This window comes from Eucalyptus grandis, chromosome 4 (genome assembly GCF_016545825.1).
Source record: "Eucalyptus grandis isolate ANBG69807.140 chromosome 4, ASM1654582v1, whole genome shotgun sequence".
Taxonomy (NCBI): Eukaryota; Viridiplantae; Streptophyta; class Magnoliopsida; order Myrtales; family Myrtaceae; genus Eucalyptus; species Eucalyptus grandis.
In genome coordinates this window covers 29,251,293-29,272,104 of record NC_052615.1, presented here as the reverse complement: position 1 = coordinate 29,272,104, position 20,812 = coordinate 29,251,293, and the positions used below count along the sequence as shown (strand labels likewise).

General features: G+C 38.9%; 1 protein-coding gene and 1 long non-coding RNA gene across 2 annotated transcripts; both read left to right on the top strand.

Annotated features, from left to right (window-relative positions):
* The first annotated feature begins 3,258 nt into the window (after positions 1 to 3,258).
* Positions 3,259 to 7,487, top strand: LOC104434515 (putative disease resistance RPP13-like protein 1). Its single transcript, XM_039310873.1, has 4 exons — positions 3,259 to 3,936; positions 4,027 to 5,086; positions 5,513 to 6,646; positions 7,054 to 7,487. The coding sequence occupies exons 1-4, from the start codon at positions 3,259 to 3,261 to the stop codon at positions 7,485 to 7,487; spliced, it is 3,306 nt and encodes a 1,101-aa protein (XP_039166807.1).
* Positions 7,488 to 9,460: 1,973 nt separating this feature from the next.
* On the top strand, positions 9,461 to 11,416 carry LOC104431200. Its single transcript, XR_005550445.1, has 3 exons — positions 9,461 to 9,590; positions 10,394 to 10,458; positions 10,900 to 11,416. It is a non-coding gene; the product is annotated as an uncharacterized LOC104431200 (long non-coding RNA).
* Positions 11,417 to 20,812: the final 9,396 nt, after the last annotated feature.

The window sequence follows — 20,812 nt, the reverse complement described above, 5'->3', positions numbered from 1 at the left end:
TTTTGTGAAAACAACTTAAGTTGTCCTGCTCCTTGCGTTGGAACCTGCATTCCGTTAGCCACAGTAATAGGTGGATACGAGGCACTTGAGGTGACATTAAAAAGTAAATCTGCTGAGCTGCACATGTGATCGGTGGCTCCCGAATCTATAACAAATTGAGTACTAGATTGAGTTAAAAGAGCGGTACCCGATGTTTTAACCATGTTAACCGAATCTGATGAAGGACCTGAAGATTCTGAACCAATCACCCCTTGCCCTTGCATCTGAAGTAGTTGTTGAAATTGTTGAGTCAAGGACTCCAGTCTTGACTGAAACTCTGCAGAGTTACTTGGAACAGCAAGTTTTGCTTCTTGAACCTTATCTTTGTTGGCACGAAGATGAGGATAAAGTAACCAACACCTTTCTTTAGAGTGACCATCTCTATCACAATGGTCACAATGAAATCGAACGGGCCTTTTATTTTTTCCTTTTGCCAATTTCGCCACAGATTCACCACGTTGGTTGTTCATCACAACCTTATGAGCTGAACTTTCAAAGCTTGGTTTAACAAGACTAGATGAGACACTCATCACTCGACGTCTTGTCTCTTCTCCTTGAATCAAGCCACAGACTTCATCAAACGTAGGCAATGTTGGACTCATCAGAATTTGTCTTCTCACGTCTTCGTACTCAGGCCCAATGCTAGCCAATAACTGGAAGATGCGATCTTGCTCCTCCCGTCGAATATAATCCTCCACATTTTGGATCACTAGTCTATATAGACGAAGTTCATCCCACCTTTTCTTCATAATTCCAAGATGGTTGGTGAAAGATTGAGAGGGCTCTCGCTTAGAGTTAGCAATCTCTTGCTGCAATTCAAATACTCGAGATGCATTCTGAGCTTGTCCATACATCTTATTTAACGATTCCCACAAGATTAGAGCTGTAGGGGAATATGCAAAAATCTCATACACACGAGATTCCATAGAGTTAAAAATCCAAGACATAACCAAACTATCGTTGGCTTGCCATTCATCAAATTTCGCATCCCTCTCAGGAGGTGCTTTTATTTGGCCATTGATATGACCAAGTTTCGATCTGCCCCCAAGGGCCACAGTAATAGCACGAGACCATGGATGGAAGTTCTTCTCATTCAGCAATATGTTGGTGAGACGCTGACTGGTGGTGGTGGATCCGAGTTCGGGATTGGTCGAACTTGAATCAGTCATGATTTGAACAACAACCGTGCATGCACCAAGAAGGACACAGATGGATCAAACAGATAAACAGGTACGTACCTGCTCTGATACCATGAAGAAATTAAAGAAGACACGATTTAACGAGGTTCAGCAATGTGCTTACGTCCTCGGGTAATCCTCTCTCAAAGTTTTCTTTTTGTCATATATCCTTTTGAGAGAGGGACTACCATTTTTATTGATGAAGTACGGGAAATAAAAGGCAATTCCCAAAATTACAGAAATAAAACGAATCTACATAATTTCTTCCCATATCAAAACCAATCTAAATATTTTCTTCCCAAATAGAAGAGTCGGCATCGATCACGCCAACATTTATTATACGAGAGCAACCATCTATTCTTTCCAAAATCTTTCTATTAATGGAGGCAAAAGCATTATTTTGAGCAAAAGAAGAGGCGGCAGCAGCAGCAGCAGCAATATTTTGGTTCTTAAACTAGTTTCTGCCTATCTATAATCCTAATTAAAGTAGATGTCAAGTTTATTAACAAAAAAATGTCATTATAATTTTTGTTAGATAGTAAGATTAGGACATTAATATTAATTTTCTCTCTCTATCACTGTTCTTTTTACTAAACACACACTGATGTGAAATGATTTTGCACGATTAGCAGCATTCAGATCAAAGTATGCATTTATAATTGAATTGGAACTTTTATCCTGCTTGCAGAGTGATTATTTTACAGCGTCAATGTTTTGGAATTTTAGTCCATGAAATTGGGTAAGCAAGAATCAATATCATAAGAGGATAGCTTCATTCCTCTTTAGTAGAGATTAATGGGAAAGTCACGTTTGTCATAATTTCGCAAAATAAATAACTTTTGTTGTGTCTTTTCACATATTTGCTCTCACAACAAAAAGTCGTTATTATATAGGTTTAGTGAATTTACCATCAATCGGAAGGGGTAAGATGAATTAATAAGGTATTTGAGATTTAGTATTCTTTTGAGGTGTGCCAGTGTAATCAATCAAGTAAAGTCAATACGGTTGCAATTTAAACTTCACGTGAAGTAGTTTCTGCCGAAGCCTTAAGGGTGTTTTGTGTGGACAACTAATTTTCATCGTGCAGAAATCGATGATAGTTCAATGCAAGAAAACTAATTTATGTATTTTCTTTCAAGACATAGAAAAATGTGCAATTGTTCATGATAAATAATTAAATTTTGAATAATGAAAAATCAAAATTGTGCTTTGTTAGAAAAAGACCACGCATGGACTCGTGTTTTGTTAGAAAACTAGGTATTTCTACGTCAGAAAAGTTTTTGAGATTGTTCATCTTTTATAACGTGAAAAAAGATGAATGAGAAGTAAATGTTTATCATTGTGCATGCCCCCAACGAAAAAGTAAAAGATATGATAGAGAGAATGGAATGGGGAAAAGAATACAGTGTCACCACCCAAAAGAAGTGAAATGCTCAGACCACAAAAAAGAAGTGGAATGCATTTCCTTATTTATTGAACAAACAAAGTTAACCGCTTTTGATGTCTTTACATGGTCGTCCACATTGAAGGAGAAATCTATAATCATCTTATATCTTAAACATATGTGAGTTTTTAGCACTGCAACTGCCATCTAAAAACCTACATTGATCTCATATTCACTAATAAAGCAGAAAACAAAGATATTAAAATCATAAGGATACTAGTAATATACGGATGTGAAAAAAGCCAACAAAACACTCAAGCATTGGAATTTTTTACGAAAATATGCACACGCTCTAAGTTCATGGAGAAAAATCACCTTTTATCCTTTGTTTGAATGCTCACAAGAAAAGTCTTGATCAGAAGAAAAAGGAAAAAAATTGACAAAACAAGCACTCTAGTGGACAAAAACTATTTTACTTCGATTTGTCTAAACTTTGGTGTGCATCCCTTGAAAGACTTGATCTTTCTTTTTTTTTAATCTTTTTGGTAAGTGAACGTCTTGGTATTACTAGACTTCACTGTTTTCTCTCTCCAATAGCTCGTTGTTACTTTGATTCACGAAACACCTTTGATGTTCTTGACAGTGACCCATTCACCCATGGCTATTGGAGAGATCGTTTTGGGTTCCTTCTTGGCTTCCTTCTTTCAGATTCTATTCGACAAGTTGTCTTCTCTCACATTGAGCTATGCGCAACAAGAAGGATTCAACACTACCTTGCTTGAGGAGTGGAAGGGAATGTTGTTGACAATCAATGCAGTGCTGGTTGACGCAGAGGACAAGCAACTTAGCAATAACCCTCTAGTGAAGCTATGGCTGGACGATGTTAGGGACTTGGCCTATGACATGGAAGACTTGCTTGATGAGTTGGTGATCAAAATCACTCAAGTTGAGTCAGAGGCAAAATCCAGCACAAGCAAAGGTCTGGAGAAATGGAAGTCCTCTTTCTTTGGCCAAGATAAATCCTCCAGATTGAATCCAAACTTTCACTCGCTTGTGTCGGAAACCAAGGTACAAGAGGTCAATGGCAGGTTGAAAGCGATTGTCACCAGGAAGGCTCATCTAAGCTTGAGAGAGAATGTTGCAGACAAATCCAACTATACCAACAAAAGAGATCCCACCACTTCTTTGTCGGAACCTCAATTTTTTGGTAGGGAGAAGGAAGAAGCACAAATACTCGAACTATTGATAAGTGAGGTAGAAAATTCCAATGCCATGCTAAGCATAGTCCCCATAGTTGGGATGGGCGGCGTTGGAAAGACAGCATTGGCTCAACGAGTATATAATGATGCCAAAGTGAATAGCTGTTTCGAAAAGAGAGCATGAGTTTGTGTCTCAGATGTTTTTGATGTCCTTGACATAACAAAGACTACTTTGCGGTCAATCACGGGGTTGTCCAACGAGGGTGAAGATCTTAATGAGCTTCAAGTTAAGTTGAAGGATAGTCTATATGGGAAGAAGTTTCTTGTGGTTTTAGATGATATATGGAATGAAAAGTACGAAAAATGGACTGCCCTCTTAAAGCCATTTGAAGCGGGTGCTAAGGGAAGCAAGATCATCATCACAACTCGCAACCTTCATGTTGCCTCTATAACAAGAGCTTCGCCATATCCTTTGAGAGAATTGTCCTTTGATAATTGTGTAAGCTTATTAGCCTTTCATGCTCTTGAAGCAATAAATTTTGAGAGCCACCCGGCTTTTGAAATGATAGGCAAGAAAATAGCTGAAAGATGTAAAGGTTTACCTTTGGCATCGAAGATGTTGGGTGGTGTCTTACGTACTAAAAGTAATCCTGATGAATGGGAAGATACCTTAAATAACAAAATATGGGATCTTCCGACGGCAGAAAATGATGAGGTTCTCCCTATTTTAAAATTGAGCTATGTCCATCTTCCTTCCCATTTGAAGAGATGTTTTGCTTATTGTGCAATATTTCCCAAGGATTATGAAATTGAAAGGGATGAGCTAGTACTCTTATGGATGGCAGATGGCCTTTTAGATGGACAAAAAGCAAAGGAGAACAACTTGAGATTAGGAAGGAATTACTTTGATGAGTTAGTATCCAGATCATTTCTTCAACAATCAAGTGTGTACGTATCTAAGTTTTCAATGCACGATCTTTTGAATGATCTAGCAAAATCAATTGCAGGTGGGACGTGCTTTAGCTCCGGGGAATCTCAGCTGGCAATTAATGAAGATGAAGCAACTCCTGAGAAAGCTCGTTATGCATCATTCATCTCGTCAAAATTTGTTACATCAAAATGCTTAAGAGCATATCACCGAATGAAAGCACTGAGAAGTTTAATGTTACTAGGGGGCAATTTCTATATTTCCAACAAGGTGTTACATGACTTGCTAATAGAACTGAAGTACTTGAGGGTGCTCTCAATATGTCATTGTGACATTGTAGAAGTACCAAATTGTGTTGGTAATTTAGAACATCTTCGATATCTCAATTTCTCGTTCACTGATATTAAAAGGCTACCTGAATCAATTGTCGGCTTGTATAAATTACAAACTTTGATCTTAAGAGGTTGTCGAAACCTTTCAAAGTTGTCTCAAGGTATCACAAAGTTGGTTAGCTTACAATTTCTTGATGTTAGAGGTACATGGTTTCTAGAAGAGATGCCAATGGGTATTGGTAATTTGAAGAATCTTACTATCTTGTCCAAGTTTGTAGTAGGATCAGAGAAAGGGTTGCGGTTAAAGGAGCTAAAGAACTTGTCACATCTTCAAGGAGAATTATTCATATTAGAATTGCAAAAGGTGAAGGAAGTTAGAGATGCAGTTGATGCCAATTTATTTCAAAAGCAAGACCTTACCGACTTATCCTTGCATTGGGATAAATGTTCAGGAAATCTCAAGAATCATGAACTTGAAGCACAAGTGGTTGACTCTTTGCGACCTCACACTAATCTTGAAAATCTCACTATTTTGAACTATGGTGGTGCAATATTCCCATCATGGTTAGATAGTCCATCCTTTTCTAAGATGGTGTCCGTGTGCCTGTTGGGCTGTCCTAATGTTATGTCGCTGCCTTCACTTGGACAACTACCATCACTTAAGGAATTATCTCTTGAAGGTTTGCATGCAGTAACAATGATAGGATCTGAGTTTTACGGAGGTAAAAGGCCTTTCTCATCCTTAACAACTTTGGAATTGAAAGAGATGTTGGCATGGAAGGATTGGTCTCCTCATGCCGAGGACCTAAAAGAAGAATTCCCATTCTCCTGTCTCCAACATCTTGTTGTCCGAAGCTGTCCTTCGTTGGTTGGGACATTGCCTTGTCAACTTGATCATCTTATAAAGCTTGAAATTCATTCATGCCCACATTTGAATAACTCAACCAGTGTGGTTCGTCTTCCATCTCTCCGTGAGTTATACCTTGAGAATTGTAACAATGAGATATTAAAGAGCTTGGTCAACCTAACTTCTTTGACCATTCTTAGAATTGAAAACCTTGCCCAGCTTGTTTGCTTTGTTCATGAGTTTATGAGTTGCTTGGTCAAGCTAAAGGAGCTTCATATAGGAGGGTGTGACAAGCTGAAATACTTGTGGCAAGATGGAAATGAAATGCTAAATCTTACTTGCCTCCATGAATTAGCCATTAAAAGCTGTCCTCAATTCACATCCTTTGTGGCAGCAAAAGGAGAAATGGAGTTGCCCTGCAACCTTGAAAGGATGGAATTGATTAATTGCCCAAGTTTAGAAAAACTTCCAAGCAAGATGCACACACTTAGACATTTGGACATTCAGGATTGTCCAAAACTCACTGGACAAACTATTCATTCATATGACCCCAGCAGCAATAACACGATATCTCAACTTGAATATCTGCGAATGATTAGATGTGATGCTCTAACATCCTTTCCGTTTGCCAAGGGTAGACTTGTTGCTCTAAAGAAACTTACAATTTGGGAGTGCAAGGGGTTGAAGTCATTGGAAGAGATCACCATACAATCGCTCGAAGAAATGACAATTGGTGGCTGTAAGAATCTGGGATGCCTACCAAAGTGCCTTTACATGCTCTCTCATCTCACTCGTTTGCAAATAATAGACTGTCCAACACTAGAGATAGAGGACTTCCCTCCCCTTCCCATAACCCTATCAAGTCTTACACTTTCTAACTATCCAAAAATAAAGTCCATTGCCATTTGTAACAATCTCACTAAATTAGAAATGAAAGACTGTCCAGCACTAGAGATAGATGACTTCCCTCCTCTACCTATCACCTGTCATATTTCTTTCTAAAAAATTGTCCGAAGATAAATTCTCTACCAAATCGGTGGCATCATCTTACATCCCTCCAATGTTTAGAAATTAGTAAATGCCAAAATATCAAATGCTTCCCCAAAGGAGGTTTGCCTCCCAATTTGCGATGCCTTTTGATAAAAGGGTGTGAGAATATGAAGCAGCCAATGAGAGAATGGGGCTTACCCCTGCTCACATCCCTCGAGTTTCTAATTATTGACTTGAGCATGGGAGGGGAGGGAGAGAAGGAGTGGTTTCCTTCGGAGGAAGACGAGGAGGATGTCTGGAATCTTCTCTTTCCTTCCTCTCTAATAGCTCTCCCGGATGAAAAGAATGAGGAACGTGGAAAGATTAGCGGCGGTTTTCGCAACCAGCTCTCTTCTCTCAAACATTTAGGGTTTGTAGATTGCCCAAAGTTGAGGAAACTGCCAGAGGATGGCCTTCCTCCTTCCCTCCAATCTTTGGAGATAAAAAGATGCGAGATTCTGGAAGATCGATGCTCAAAACTCACTGGCGACAATTGGCCCCTCATCCAAGATATCCCTTACATTGGCATTAATTACAGTCGGATTCGATGAAGTGAAATCGATCCACTTTTGCTTTCATTTGCTGGCTATGGCGATTCATTCTTCAATGTACAGTCAGATTTCTAAGCTTCGGGTAAGTTTTTGGTCTTGAATGCGTCAATTTCGTTTCTGTTCTTTTATTCGATGCTTAATTCGAATTAATTTTTTCCATGAAGATGTTTCACATGGTATTTCCAGAAACCACTGAGTAAAGGTCAAAAGACTGACATTTGGATATTTTACATAGATTTTTAACAGCACACCCTCTTCCTAGTATGCAAAGCTACCCAATGCGCACAAACATTTGCTTCTCATGGAATACAACTAAAATTCAGAGCTGAAAAACGATATTTAGCTGCTTGAATCCAGCAAGAGCTTCCTTTAGTCTCCAATTGCACTACTTGCGAACGTTGATGATATCCTTGTGTGCCATAGCTGCATCCATCTCCACTACTGCCTTGGGCCAGCTTTTTTCTTTAGCCACTACAATGCTCTTTCCCCTGTTTCATTTTTGCCCTCAATCCGTACAACGGCATGTTATGTAAGACCCGTCTCAGTTAATCTTCACAAAACCTAGCTCAGGTTTACTCTACACACCCTGCCTTTCATCCACTGAATCATGACTTAGCTTATGTTTTTTCTGGTAACACACTCCAAAAGAGCTTTTCTGACCTCTATGACAGTTTTAGTATCTGGGAATTTGTGGGTAAAAGTTACTGCATTTCGAGCTTTCCAGATATACCTACAGGTGTAGACAATCATTCTTTGGAGTCATCAGCACATACCAATCATTCAATCTCTTGACCTCACTTTTGTAGAGTATCAGCCCGTACCAATACGTCACCATGACTGGCGATTGTTGGTATCCCATACCTATGAGTTAACATAATCACAAAAAAATTTCAGCAAAAAAAAAGAAGGAAAAAAGAAAAAATCAATAGTGCATCGTGGTTCTTTTTTTGTTGCCATCAATTAGCATGCATTTAATTTTGTTTTGATCACTCTTATAGTTGTTCATTATGCATGAAAGATAATTTTTATTCAGGACTAATTGATGGTCCTGTTTCAGATTTATGGAGGAGAGATATGAGGAATGTGGTAAGACTATCAACAGTGGAGGATGTAAAAAGCGTAGAGTATTCTGTTTCCTTTGTCTCTGATTTCTCTTTGGATGAGAAATATAAGGAATGTGGAAAGATTATCAAGTGGTCTTCATAGCCATCTCTCCTCTCTCAAACAGCTATCTTTTATAGGTTACTGGTACTTGCCACGGGATGGCTTTGCTCCCTCCTTCAAGTATTCGGCATAATGCAATGTGAAATTCTGAAAGATTAGTGCTCAAAATTCAATGGGCACTATTGGCACCTCATCCAAGAAATCCCATTCATTGTAGTTGATCGAGTTCAAATTCAATGAGAAAATTTCTCACCAATGTCTAATTTTAATTCTTTAGGTAATGGTTTGGACTTCTTTCTTTCTTCCACACTTGTCCTACCGCTCCTGCTTCAAGATCCAATTCCATCATGAATCCTCAATTTAATGCTAGAAAGGTTATGTTTTTCCATGGACAAGCTTCACCTAATTTGCCACAAACCAGCTAGATATTTGGGTTGCTCTCTTTTGTTTGACAGGAAGCACGCAATGAAATGGTTATAATATATGCTAAGGCAGTGCAGCAAGTCCACCATTGTTTCATACGAGTGGCTATTCTTCAAAACAAATAATACTTACATGGACTTGCTCGCAGTGCTGGAATTGCGATGCATGGATGTGCCTCTATAGACTGATGATATATCTTGGACTTTGTTTGATGCCCAACTATTGCTTATCTTTCCACTTATGGAGAATCATGAAGAATTGTTGCTCATATCTTGATATTGTTCTAAAATTGCAGCATTTGTTATGTTTTGTCTTCCAAATATCTTCTTTTATGCCCTAGTTCAGTGGCCTGAATTCTCTCGGCTGTGCTTGTTTTGCAAAATATCCCAATGTCATCTTTATTTGGCAAAATCCTTCAGGAGGATCGAACACAAACACTGTTGAGGTGGGCAAATGTTGTGCTTAAGTTCATATTCTGCAACTTGACAAAAGAAAAACGAAAGGCTATTTATTTTGGTAGGTGTACTTAAATGCTCTTAGTCGTTTTCTTCTTTTTGTTTTAGACATGCTCTTAAAGATTAATCTGTATCATGATGTAAATTATCGAGGTCTATTTTCAAAGTCAAACGAAGAAGCTTTCTTACTTCCAACAGCAGCAGCTATCGTAAGGTTTCTTACTTACAACAGCAACAGCTATCATAAAGATGCAAAGAATAGGATTTAAGTGTTTTCGAGTTGGCGATTATGACAACTAAATTTGAGTGAACCCTGCATATCATAATCCATTTAAATCTGACTTACTTGTCAAAGTTCATAGTTCATCATTTGGGTAGCTCTGTTTTGTTTGACAAGGAAGTAAGCAATGAAATGGTTATGATGTTAATGTGGTACACGATGTCAACCATAGTTTCATACAAGTGACTATTCCTCAAAACAAATAATACTCGGATGGACTTGATCACAGTGCTGGAATTATGATGCGTGGATGTGCCTGTCTCTATTGATGATATATTGAGAACTTTGTGTGATGACCAAAAATTGCTTTTCTTTCCACTTGTGTCAAATGTGGCGGTCTATATTGCTGATATATCTAGAACTTTGTGTGATGCACAAAAATTGCTTATCATTACACTTGGATGACACTCCAAAGAAATTGTAAATGGAAATGTACTATGCTTTGCGTGAGAATCATGAAGAATCAATGCTCTTATATTGATATTTTTCTGCAATTTCAGTGTTTGTTGTATTCTCTTGCAAATATTTTTTTTCTTATGCCCTAGACAGTGAGCTAAATTCGCTCTATTATGCCTGTCTTGCAGAATATCCTACTGTCATCTGTAGTTGGCAAAATCTCTCGGGAGGATCAAATGCACGCAATGTTGAGGTAAGCAACATGTGATTATGTTTTTTTTTTTTTTGGTAAATGTAAGAATTATATTGAGCTTAAACCAAACTATACAAGAGGTGAAAAGAAAAACAATAGACTATTTATTTTGGTAGGTGTACCGATATGCTCTAAAAAATTTTATGTTCACATGTTCTAAAAGATTAATCTATATTATGATGTCAATTATCGAGATCTATACTCAAAGTCAACCTAAGAAGCTTTCTTACTTCCAGGATCAGCACTGTGAAGATACCAAAATAGGATTTAAAACAGGAGTTTTCGAGTTGGCGAATATGACAACTAAATTTGAATGAACCCTGCAGATTATAATCCGGATAAATCTGACTTCGTTGTCAAAGTTCAAAGTCCATCTCTCTTCTATTTAAATTCCCACACCATCTCAAAGCACATTTTCTTTTTCTTTGTTGTCAAGGAAAGGCGGACAGAAGCAATCGGGGAGAACTATGCTCCGTCGCCCTGTTAAGTCATCATGAATGCCTCACATTTGCCACAATGTATTTTGATTTAAGATTGTGAGAAGGCCGTCATTCAATACCACTCGCAACCATTTATCTTGGGTAGGCAAGTCATGTCACTATAACCCCACCAAGCTGCCGAAGCTCCCGTCACGGACAAGACAAGATTCAAGCACTATCATCACTACTGGTTTATCCTCGAGACCTCACGTTAGTGGAATATCAGCTAGTATTATTAGGCCACCATCATTGGCGATTAGCGGTCCCCTATAGTTCTGCATTAAGAGAATCAGAAGGGCCATTCAGGAAAGACAGTCATCAAAACAATCACATTTTATAGACTTGGAATGGGAAATACCCTGGTATGTCTTCTTGTTGATTTTCGGTTGCAGTCGAGTATGTGTATAATTTGCATATTTGATTACTCTTGTAATTGTCTATTTCGCACGACAAAGTAATATGTATGGGGGCTATCTGATTTTCTCTGTAGATGTGCAAAATACCCGGGATCCGCCCGGACTGCTCGGAACCGGACCGGAACCGCCCGGAACCGGCGGGTCTTGAGGGAACCGGTCCGTTCCCCCGTTCCGCGGGCGGATCCCCCGCCCGCCCACCCGGACCGGACCGGAACCTTTTTAATATTTTAAAAAAATTACTAAAAGAAACTCTACATCTCATCTCACTCTCTAGGGAACCTTTACCTTTGGTCAAAGAAAATTTAACCATCTATGGTTATTTGCAAGTAGGAAATGGGAGAATGTTGCATTCCATCTGTTCGCGTTTTTTTTTTATCTACGAGATACATTTATAATTACAACAAATGAATCTTTGTTCCACGTACTTAAATTTGATTTTTCTTTCTTTGGCTTGCTTTGATGTCACGTAATTGTTTTATGTTGAAAACCAAAAAAAAAATTCGTGTCAAAATCGGTTTCATGGATCCACCAGAACCGGACCGGACCGCGGTCCGGTTCTCGGGTGGATCCACGCAACAAACGGGTAGATCCCGGTTCCAATTTTTCGAACCGGTCCTTAGCGGGCGGTTCCCGGTTCTAGGTCGGGAACCGCCCGCCCTACCATGCACACCCTAATTTTCTCATCCTATTTTCATTTTCTCTTTTTGTTCCCATTTTCATCTCACGTTCCATATACCAATCTTTTGGTTGAACTTGAAGAGTTCAATACAATGACTGTGATTCAATCAAAATAACTATATTGACGAAAGATGGGGCAATTAAAGAAAATGTCTAGGGCCTTAGTAAGATGAATTCCGATTAACGTAAAAAAAAAAAAAAGTTATTCTTTCCTTCTTCTTTTATTTGTCTCTCCTTTTAAGCATTTTTTTTTTTTGGGTCGAATCTTTTTTATGCAATTAATAAGCAATCTTTTATCAACTATTTGTAAGAATTTTTAGATGTCTTTAAAGCACTTATCTTCATCTAGTCAACCGAAATTAGTTGCCTTCATAAAAAAAGTTGCGAATCCTGTTATTTTTTCTTTATGATATGTATTAATACTTTACATGATTGAGTTGAATAATATTTGTCCCCAATGGCTTAAATTGATTGATTTTTCTAACAACACTGCGTGATATACTAATTTATAAATGTAAATTGATGATATAAGGATATTCATAAATTAGGAATATCATTTGCTAAGGTTAAAATAACTTTTGAAAAGTTTTCCCCTTGTCAAAAAAGGAAAAAGGCTTTTGCGGAACTTCAAAATATGCGAACGTCAAAACATAATGACAAGTCAACCTTTCATTATCATGATACTCCCAAAAAATTTGACATAACATAAGCGTGATTCATCGCAATCAACTGATCTTAATACTTGAAGCAGGCTCCAAATAAGTAAAGGCCTCTAATATTGAGATTTCGCAAGTGATATTTGATACCTTGGAGCTTATATATTAACCTTAATGGAGTTCCTAGCTTAATACCCAAAAGGGGGAGTTCCTACTTAGTTCCCTGAAACATATTCTTTTTCAAATTTTGTAATATGAAATAAAAATAAAAATTTGAAAGAATAGGAAGATTTTAAGTCGATTTTATGTAATTCAAAATGTTTCGGGTGCTCATAGTTAAATGCAGATTCCACCACATTTTGACAATTGTAATAGTAGGTAGCCCTAACACCGTGCTTCAGACTTCGGAGGCAAGAAGTGGGCCGTCATTAGACTTGACATACGATTCGGGTAATTAGTTCAAGAGAGTTTCGGCTGGGACTACACTTTAATTATCTATAGAACTATTCAATGGGCAAGCCTAGACGGACCAAGTCGGGAATCGAGCAATAAAATTCATGCCGCCCTGGAGTATAATTTTTGCTTTGGAAAATGTTATGCTTTCTTCACATGAATAATAGCGCCCGAGCAAGCCTCAGCTCAAAGAAAGAAATTGCTTGTCCTTACTCATTTAGGTCGTGCTTTTGCCTAACAATAAAATCATGTGGAGCAAGTCTTGGTTGCTCCAGGCTCTAAGAGAAGAGTCATTGCCTCTGCTTCGTTCTTCAGCAAAGATTCACGGGAAAGTCATGTTTGCCATAATTTCATGTTGCCAAACAAATAATCCTTTTTTTTTAATTATTTGCCACAGCCTATTGACAGTGACGTTAGGCTCGCAGCATAATATAATAATTTTATGATTAATACGAGAATTAGCTGCATCATAGACACATTCTTCTAATTAAGAGGGGAAAACACTAGAAGTGCCAAAACTTTCGTACGGCACTCACTTAAGTGTAAAAAAAAAAAATTCCTCACTTGAGTGCCACATCAGAGTAAAATCGATTACTTAAGTGCTACTTCCAACCAAACATCCTACGTTGAATTTTTATTTTTACTTTTTAATTTCTTAATTTTCTTAATTTTTAATTTTTGGCTTTTTTCTTTAGGGTTAATGAGGGTTGCCACCAACAGCTTTGCCCGTAGCCAACGAGATCGCAATGCCCTCACTAGCTCTTGGTGGTGTCACGCCCCGATCCTCAGACGCGTACATCCTTCTACTTGGTCGATTTTAGAATGCGATATCCCGGGACTATGTATCGCCGACCCTTTCTTTTTATTAAACACATGCGGAAGCGATTATAAATCCGGACAATAAAACAATGGGATAGGAAAGCAGGCCATATATTTTTCATATTGAAATTCACAACCACACTTTCATTAACAGCACAACTCATAGTATATTTGCAATACTATTTACAGCATAAAAGTCTCACACCTATCTACACTAAGACAGGGGTTCACAAAAGGGATGGGATCTCAATCCACATCCGGGTTATATTCAAGATCCTCTCTGGATCTTCTTCTTCTTCAAAAGTCTTTTCTCCCTTCAAGTTCCTCTTCCTTAGCTTCTCCTCGGGTCTGAAATGGTTATTCAATAACCAATGAGACCACGTCTCGCGAGTCCTACCCCCTGGGACTCGATTAATAAACTAATACGACATACGGTTGCCTAAGCACAACACGAGTCGAGGACTTACCTTGGCCTCGGTTCCAACCTGCAATTCAAGGTTAAACACGAGATATTCAAACAATTCACGACATTCGATCAAGCACGGCAATCGACTAAGTCGATTACATGTCGCCTGACCCTTTCTAGGTCATTCCCACTCATACCACGATTTCCCAGTGGTGTACTCATTCACCAAATCACATGTGTTTCTCGGGCGTCGTTTTCGCCAATGACATACCGATCACCGACACCGTGCGTTCTTTAAGGCGCGCGTTTTCACCGCACAATAACCTCGATCACCGAACCACGTGTCCTTTCTAGGGCGCCGTTTTCGCCAAGGTGACATCGGCTATAGACAAAACGTCGTGAGTTCTTAAGGCGTCGTTTTCACCGGTGATATTCCCATAACCACTACGAACCACGTTTGTACATAAGTCATTTACGTGCGTTTTTTTAAGGCGTCGTTTTTTGGTGATACTCCCAATCACCGAACCACGTATGTCGATAATATCAAACTGATTGGTCTCAACGATAATGTTCTCAGTTAGCTCTCACCATTCTCCCTACTATATAGCCCATCAACGTACTGGCGCTATATATCCATACTCAGCCATCCATCAATCAAATATTCAATAACAAACAATTTAGGACAAATCCTCAAATTTCACAATTAATTCGATTCCACACAACGTAGAGCTCAAATAAATAAACGGGCTACACCACGACAATCAGCACGAAATTCCGGTCACCGGCCATCCCGGTTGAATTTCCGGAAAAATAATTAATTAAATAAATAAATTTCGAAAATAAATAAATAAACATTAAAAATCCAATTTAGGCCCATATTGCCTTATTGGAGCCCGAAAGCAGTCGGGAAAAATCCGAGATACATTCAATAAATAACCAAACATTTCTACTTGCTAATAGCTAGGTCTAACCACCTAACATGCATCATTAAGTCACTAAATTAATTGTTCTAACCTAATCTAACCACCTAAGTGCATGTAATTAAATCTAACCAACCCTAAGGCATAATTAGCAAACTAATAAAGCATTAGTGAGTAAAACTCACTTGATTAAAAACGGGGATCGAATCACCGCAATGGCGGCGCGACGGCGGCCGAAAACGGCTTGGACCGGGCCCAAGACAGGCTTGGCAACAAATCTCAGCCCAACTGAGATTTGGTCTTGCTTTTGGGCCAGACCCAAGGTGGGCTGGGCCTGCTGAATTTCTGGACTGAACTAACTTGGGCTTCAAATTGAGGGCTGAACTTGGGCCTCAATCCTACAGGCTTGAAGACTGAAATTCACGGGCTGAGCTGGGCCGCTGGATTGCGTGGGCTTGCTGAAGGATCGGTGGACTGGGCTTCGCTGGCGTGCGGCTTCAACTGATGCTGCGAAGATCTTGGCTTCTCTAGATGGCGTGGCTGGAGACGCACGAAGCAGCGAAGACGAAGCTGCTCGCAGACGTTGGGCCAGGTGGCGTCGTGGGCAATCAAGCGTGGAAATTGCAGTCAACAATCTGACCAAGAAGCTGCAGCGTTTTGTCGCTGCTGGGCGGAAATTCGTGGCTGTGCGGAAGAAGCGGACGAAACAGCTTTGGTCTTCGGATGATGAGGTTTCTATAGTCAATAGGATGGAAATCTCGGTGGGGTTTGATTCGTGGCAGAAGAGAGAGGAACGATGGTGGGATTTCGGTAGATCGTGGCCTCGCTTCGGTGGGGTTTTCACTGGACGCACGAAGAAACTGCTTGGGGATTTCCGTGAGTGGAGGCCTCACGGTCAACACCAGCTTCGCTGGTTGACTGAACTGAACGTAATAGTTCAGTGGGTGGAGCTGCCGCGTGGAGACAAGCTGCAGGGGTCTTCAACGGCAGAAAAATTGAAGGAAAGCTTGACCGAAGAAGTGGAAGACGCCTGGCAGCTTGCAGGTGTTGCTGGCGACGGATCTTTGCACGGATGTGGGGCTTTTGCGGTCAACCAAGCAGCTTCGGTTGCTGCCGCTGTTGACCGAAGATGACGCGTGGATGCAGAAGTGAAGAAGTCTTCTTTCGGTGCTGCACGCAGGAATAGGAGACGCCTAGCAGCTCGTTCTTTGCTGGGCTGTGGCGTGAGAAATGGAGAGAGTCTCGCATGAAGTGAGAGGGAGAGAGAGGAGAAGTAATCCACGGCAGCTTGGGGAAGAGGATGAGAGGTGAGGGCCCAAGGCGATATTTTTTAAAAATATCTTCCAAAACAATTCTCACCATGCATAATTTCCTTGTTCACAATGACCTCTCTGCATTCTTACAGTGCGAAATTGGTCCCAAATGTTGTCACAGGTGGATACATGAATTTGGGGGAGATGGGCATATTCTTGTAACCATTCTCTGATTCCATCTCATTTGATTACAAATTCGATTGATCATTCATCGATCGTCTCTCGCATTTTTCCTCATTCAGAATCCACCAAAATCCAAATTGATACCAATGATGCACGCCCCCATCTCAAGATTCGATTTTAACTAAGTGCGAACTAAATTTTAATTCCAATCTCTCCAAATTGGGTCCATTTTGATGTAGAAAAATCAAGAAATTTTCTATAAATCTCCGACACACACAAGCTCAACCCGAAAGTCAAATTTCCCATTAATTTAGCCAATCTGAACTTCTGCCAAATTTCCGCGACGTCCGAACCCAATTTCCGTAAAATTTCCCGAATCTCCGAAAATCTTCGAGACCGAGTCGATCTTTCCTAAAATTCATTGTGACATGGCCAAACTTCATTTGAAATCGGACTCGAATTGGCGGTAAATTTTCATTCGGCGCGTTTTTAGCGTGACCTAGACTATCGGGTAGTTTTCGAACTTTTTAAGGCAAATGACCCATGGTCGATTTTCTTCGAGCCACTATGAACCCACTCGACTCAATGGCGACTCTTGATTGTCGTGAAAATCTCAAGGATTCAATTACGAACATAGGGTACCAAAACAATAAGAAAATCGGGCTAGTGTTGGCCGACGAGAATTTTCTAATTCAAATGGTGTCACCCACGATTAGTCACATATCTCTATCGATCCAGTCTATCTCTGATTTCAAATCGATTTTTAACTGCGCCGTAATGACCTCTAAAGATGGACACGGTCGAGAAGTCGATTCCTGATCAAGTTCTCAAGTCTATTGCCTTAAAATTCCTAATAATTTCTCCGGATAGTCTAGTTATCTCAAGAATGATCAGTTCTGAGAATAGCCCTATAGACGCGTCAACGAAATGCCCGATTTATTCAGTAGAAGACAGGGTCGAAAATTTGGGATGTCACAGGTGGCGTCGCATGTGGCCAACAAGGCCGCAATACCCTCAATTAGGGCCTTCGCAGTGAGGGCAAGGCTGCCCTCACCTAGATCTGCCATGAAGGCCATGGGTGAGGGTATTGTGACCTTGATTGCCCTGGGCAAGGCAGTGTCACCTACAGCTGCTCAAAGTTGGTGGGGCTCTTGTGGCCTCACCAGCGGCCGATGAGGCCCCAACGGCCTCGCCTAGGGCCTTCATGGCCGAGGGCGAGGCAGCCCTCACCCAATCTAGGCAAGAGTTTCACGGCAACGGGTCATCGATGACCAATGCCAGCCCATAAAGAAAAAAAAAGACAAAAATAAAATGAAAATAAAATAATAATAATAATAGAAAATTAAAAAATAATATTAAAATATTGTTCACATCATGCTGGCAAAAACATGTCGAACAACCAACATCACCACGTTAGACAATTGGCATCCACATTGTATTTTCCAACAAGCAAATCGGAGTTGACACTCAACTAAGTGATTTTTCAAATTTGTGACACTCAAGTGAGCGAAAAAATAAGTTCGGCACTCAAGTGAGCGTCATACAAATATTTTGACACTTCTACTGTTCTTCTCCCAATTAAGAGTAATGCAAAGAATAATGTCATGGAAGTAGGCCTTTTCGTAATTGTACTTAGAAGGCATCATCCGATGACATGAAAAAATTTGACAGAGGATATTTTCAACAAAATGAACAGCATTTGTCATGAGTTTTCACTTATTCACTCATACAACAGAATGTCGTACAACATATATTGATTTATGAAAATCAATTTTGTTAGAAAAAGAACACTCATGGACTCGTGTCTTGTCAGAAAGATAAATTTCCGCATGGAGAAAGTATTTCAGATTGTTCATATTTTAGAATGCGCGTTAATCTCGCATCAAACAGACTTAACCGATTACTCAATGTATTGCGGACCAAATTATGTAAAGAGCATAATTTTTTTTTTGGACGAGAAAGAACATAATTTACGCGGTGCCAATTATCCTCTTTCATATTCATCGGCTCTAAATTGCTCGAAGTACGTACATAGATTATGTTTGGCTCTATGGGATAATTAGCTTCGAGTCCAGAATAATAATAATTTTGTCCATGGTCAATTTCAAAATTGACAAATTTCCCAATCAAAGTTGGCCAAAGAATAATTACTTTAGGTTAGCAAGTTTATTCAGAAAAGCATGATAGTAAATACAATTTAAAGTTCCGCCAAAAAAAAAAAACAAAAAAAAAAATTTAAGCATTGCAAGAAATAAAATATTATTTAATCATGTAATTGTCCTTCTAAGAAATGCTTCAGATTGCTAATTAATGGCGACTAATCTCGTTGATTTGTGCTTTTACTTTTTTCATTGTGAGCGCTGAAACTTAATTTGGTAGATGCTGAAGAAAGACATGGATATTACTTGAAGAAATTACACAACTATAATAAATGGAGATAGGAATTTAACTGGGAGAGAGATCTCCCAAAAGTGGTAAATGGTGCTTATGTGTACGAAATTATGCACGTCTAATTGGGCTGATTACATTATTACGTGGGCGGTGTCGAATCAACATAATTTTGCCAAGAACGGACCTCATATTAATTCATGTCATGTTTTTACTTTTTTATTTATTTATTCTAATTCACCGAAAGAAAAGAAAAGAAAATCTTTTCTTTGTCCTTTCATCAAAGAAAAATTACCACGAAGACACGTGGCAATTTTATTTCACAGTTGTGAGTTGTGAAAATCATGAGCTGGATTATGCTCATAGTTAATTGCTCTACGATCCAATATATGTTATGGCTAAATACGCAATTTAGAGTGGAGTGAACAGGCGGATAAACAAGATTTGATAAATTTTGTGAAATTATTAGAATGTAGTTTGATGTATGCAAGGATAGTTTAATATATGCAAGAATAAATTAATGATATCAAGATATGCAAGAATAAATTAATGATATCAAGTGGAGTAAACTTCTATTAAACGAATATGAAGATGAATAGCAGGAGATAGAAGAGTGGCATGAAGATATCATAGTAGTTCAGTTTAGACTAAACCTACATTCATTCTTACTAACTATCAGTCATCAACAAACTAGATTCCACTTATAAATCTTTGAGAGGTTATACTTTAGCCCATGCTACTTCTGTCCGAAGCTGATAGATCACATTGCCAATCCCAAGTAAGATTGCAACACATGTACACTTCTAAAAAGAAATTGCAATTGGTGAATCACTCGGTAAAATAAATTGTTTGCTCAATAACAACAATGCATATGAATTAGAGAATAAAAGAATAAGCACAAAGGGCCATTTCTTTTATTTTTTAAAAATTTGGACTAAGCGTATCTAATTTGGCATATTAGATATGCTTAGTCCAAATCATATAAAAAAAATTTAAAATTTTTTTGGACTAAAAAATTTGGCATATTAGTAGTAGGAAGATAATAAGTGGACAAGATTTTTGGAAACATGGCTGATTACACAATGCCCCTTCTGGTTTATATAATATTAAAAGTGGGTTCATTGTAAGGAGATTCTGTTGGGCCTTTTGGTTACCCTATTGAGGAATGAAAAGAAAAAATAAAAGAAATGGCCCTTTGCGGTCATTGTGAAGCTAGCTCATAATGCAATTACATGCTACATTTTTCTTTCGATTTTTATTTTGCTGTTGGAGAACCGCATGTCACGATCTCAGCATCCTTAAAGGCACGTTTGGTATAATCCAATCAAGTATCCACTTTCCATTACACCCACAAAAACTAAAACAAAGGGTTAATAACTTAATTTCACGAAAACCCCTAATACACTAATCATAAATTTACCTTCAATTAATTTTTTGATCATTGCCGCGACCTCCTTTTTTGACACCCGATTAGGGCAAGCACTTGTAGAGACTAATGGTTTAGTTAGATTTATTAGGCTTAGACAGGCTCTTTCATGCCCATCATTTCATGACTTTGCATATAAGTTAATTTTAAAATAGAATCGCCACTAACCGATTGAGGTGGGTTAATTAGAAACCCAAGCGAAATATTAAAAAAAATATTCGCTTATGCGCAATCAGAGAAATTAGGATTGGAGACAAGGATTTTCCATGCATTTGTG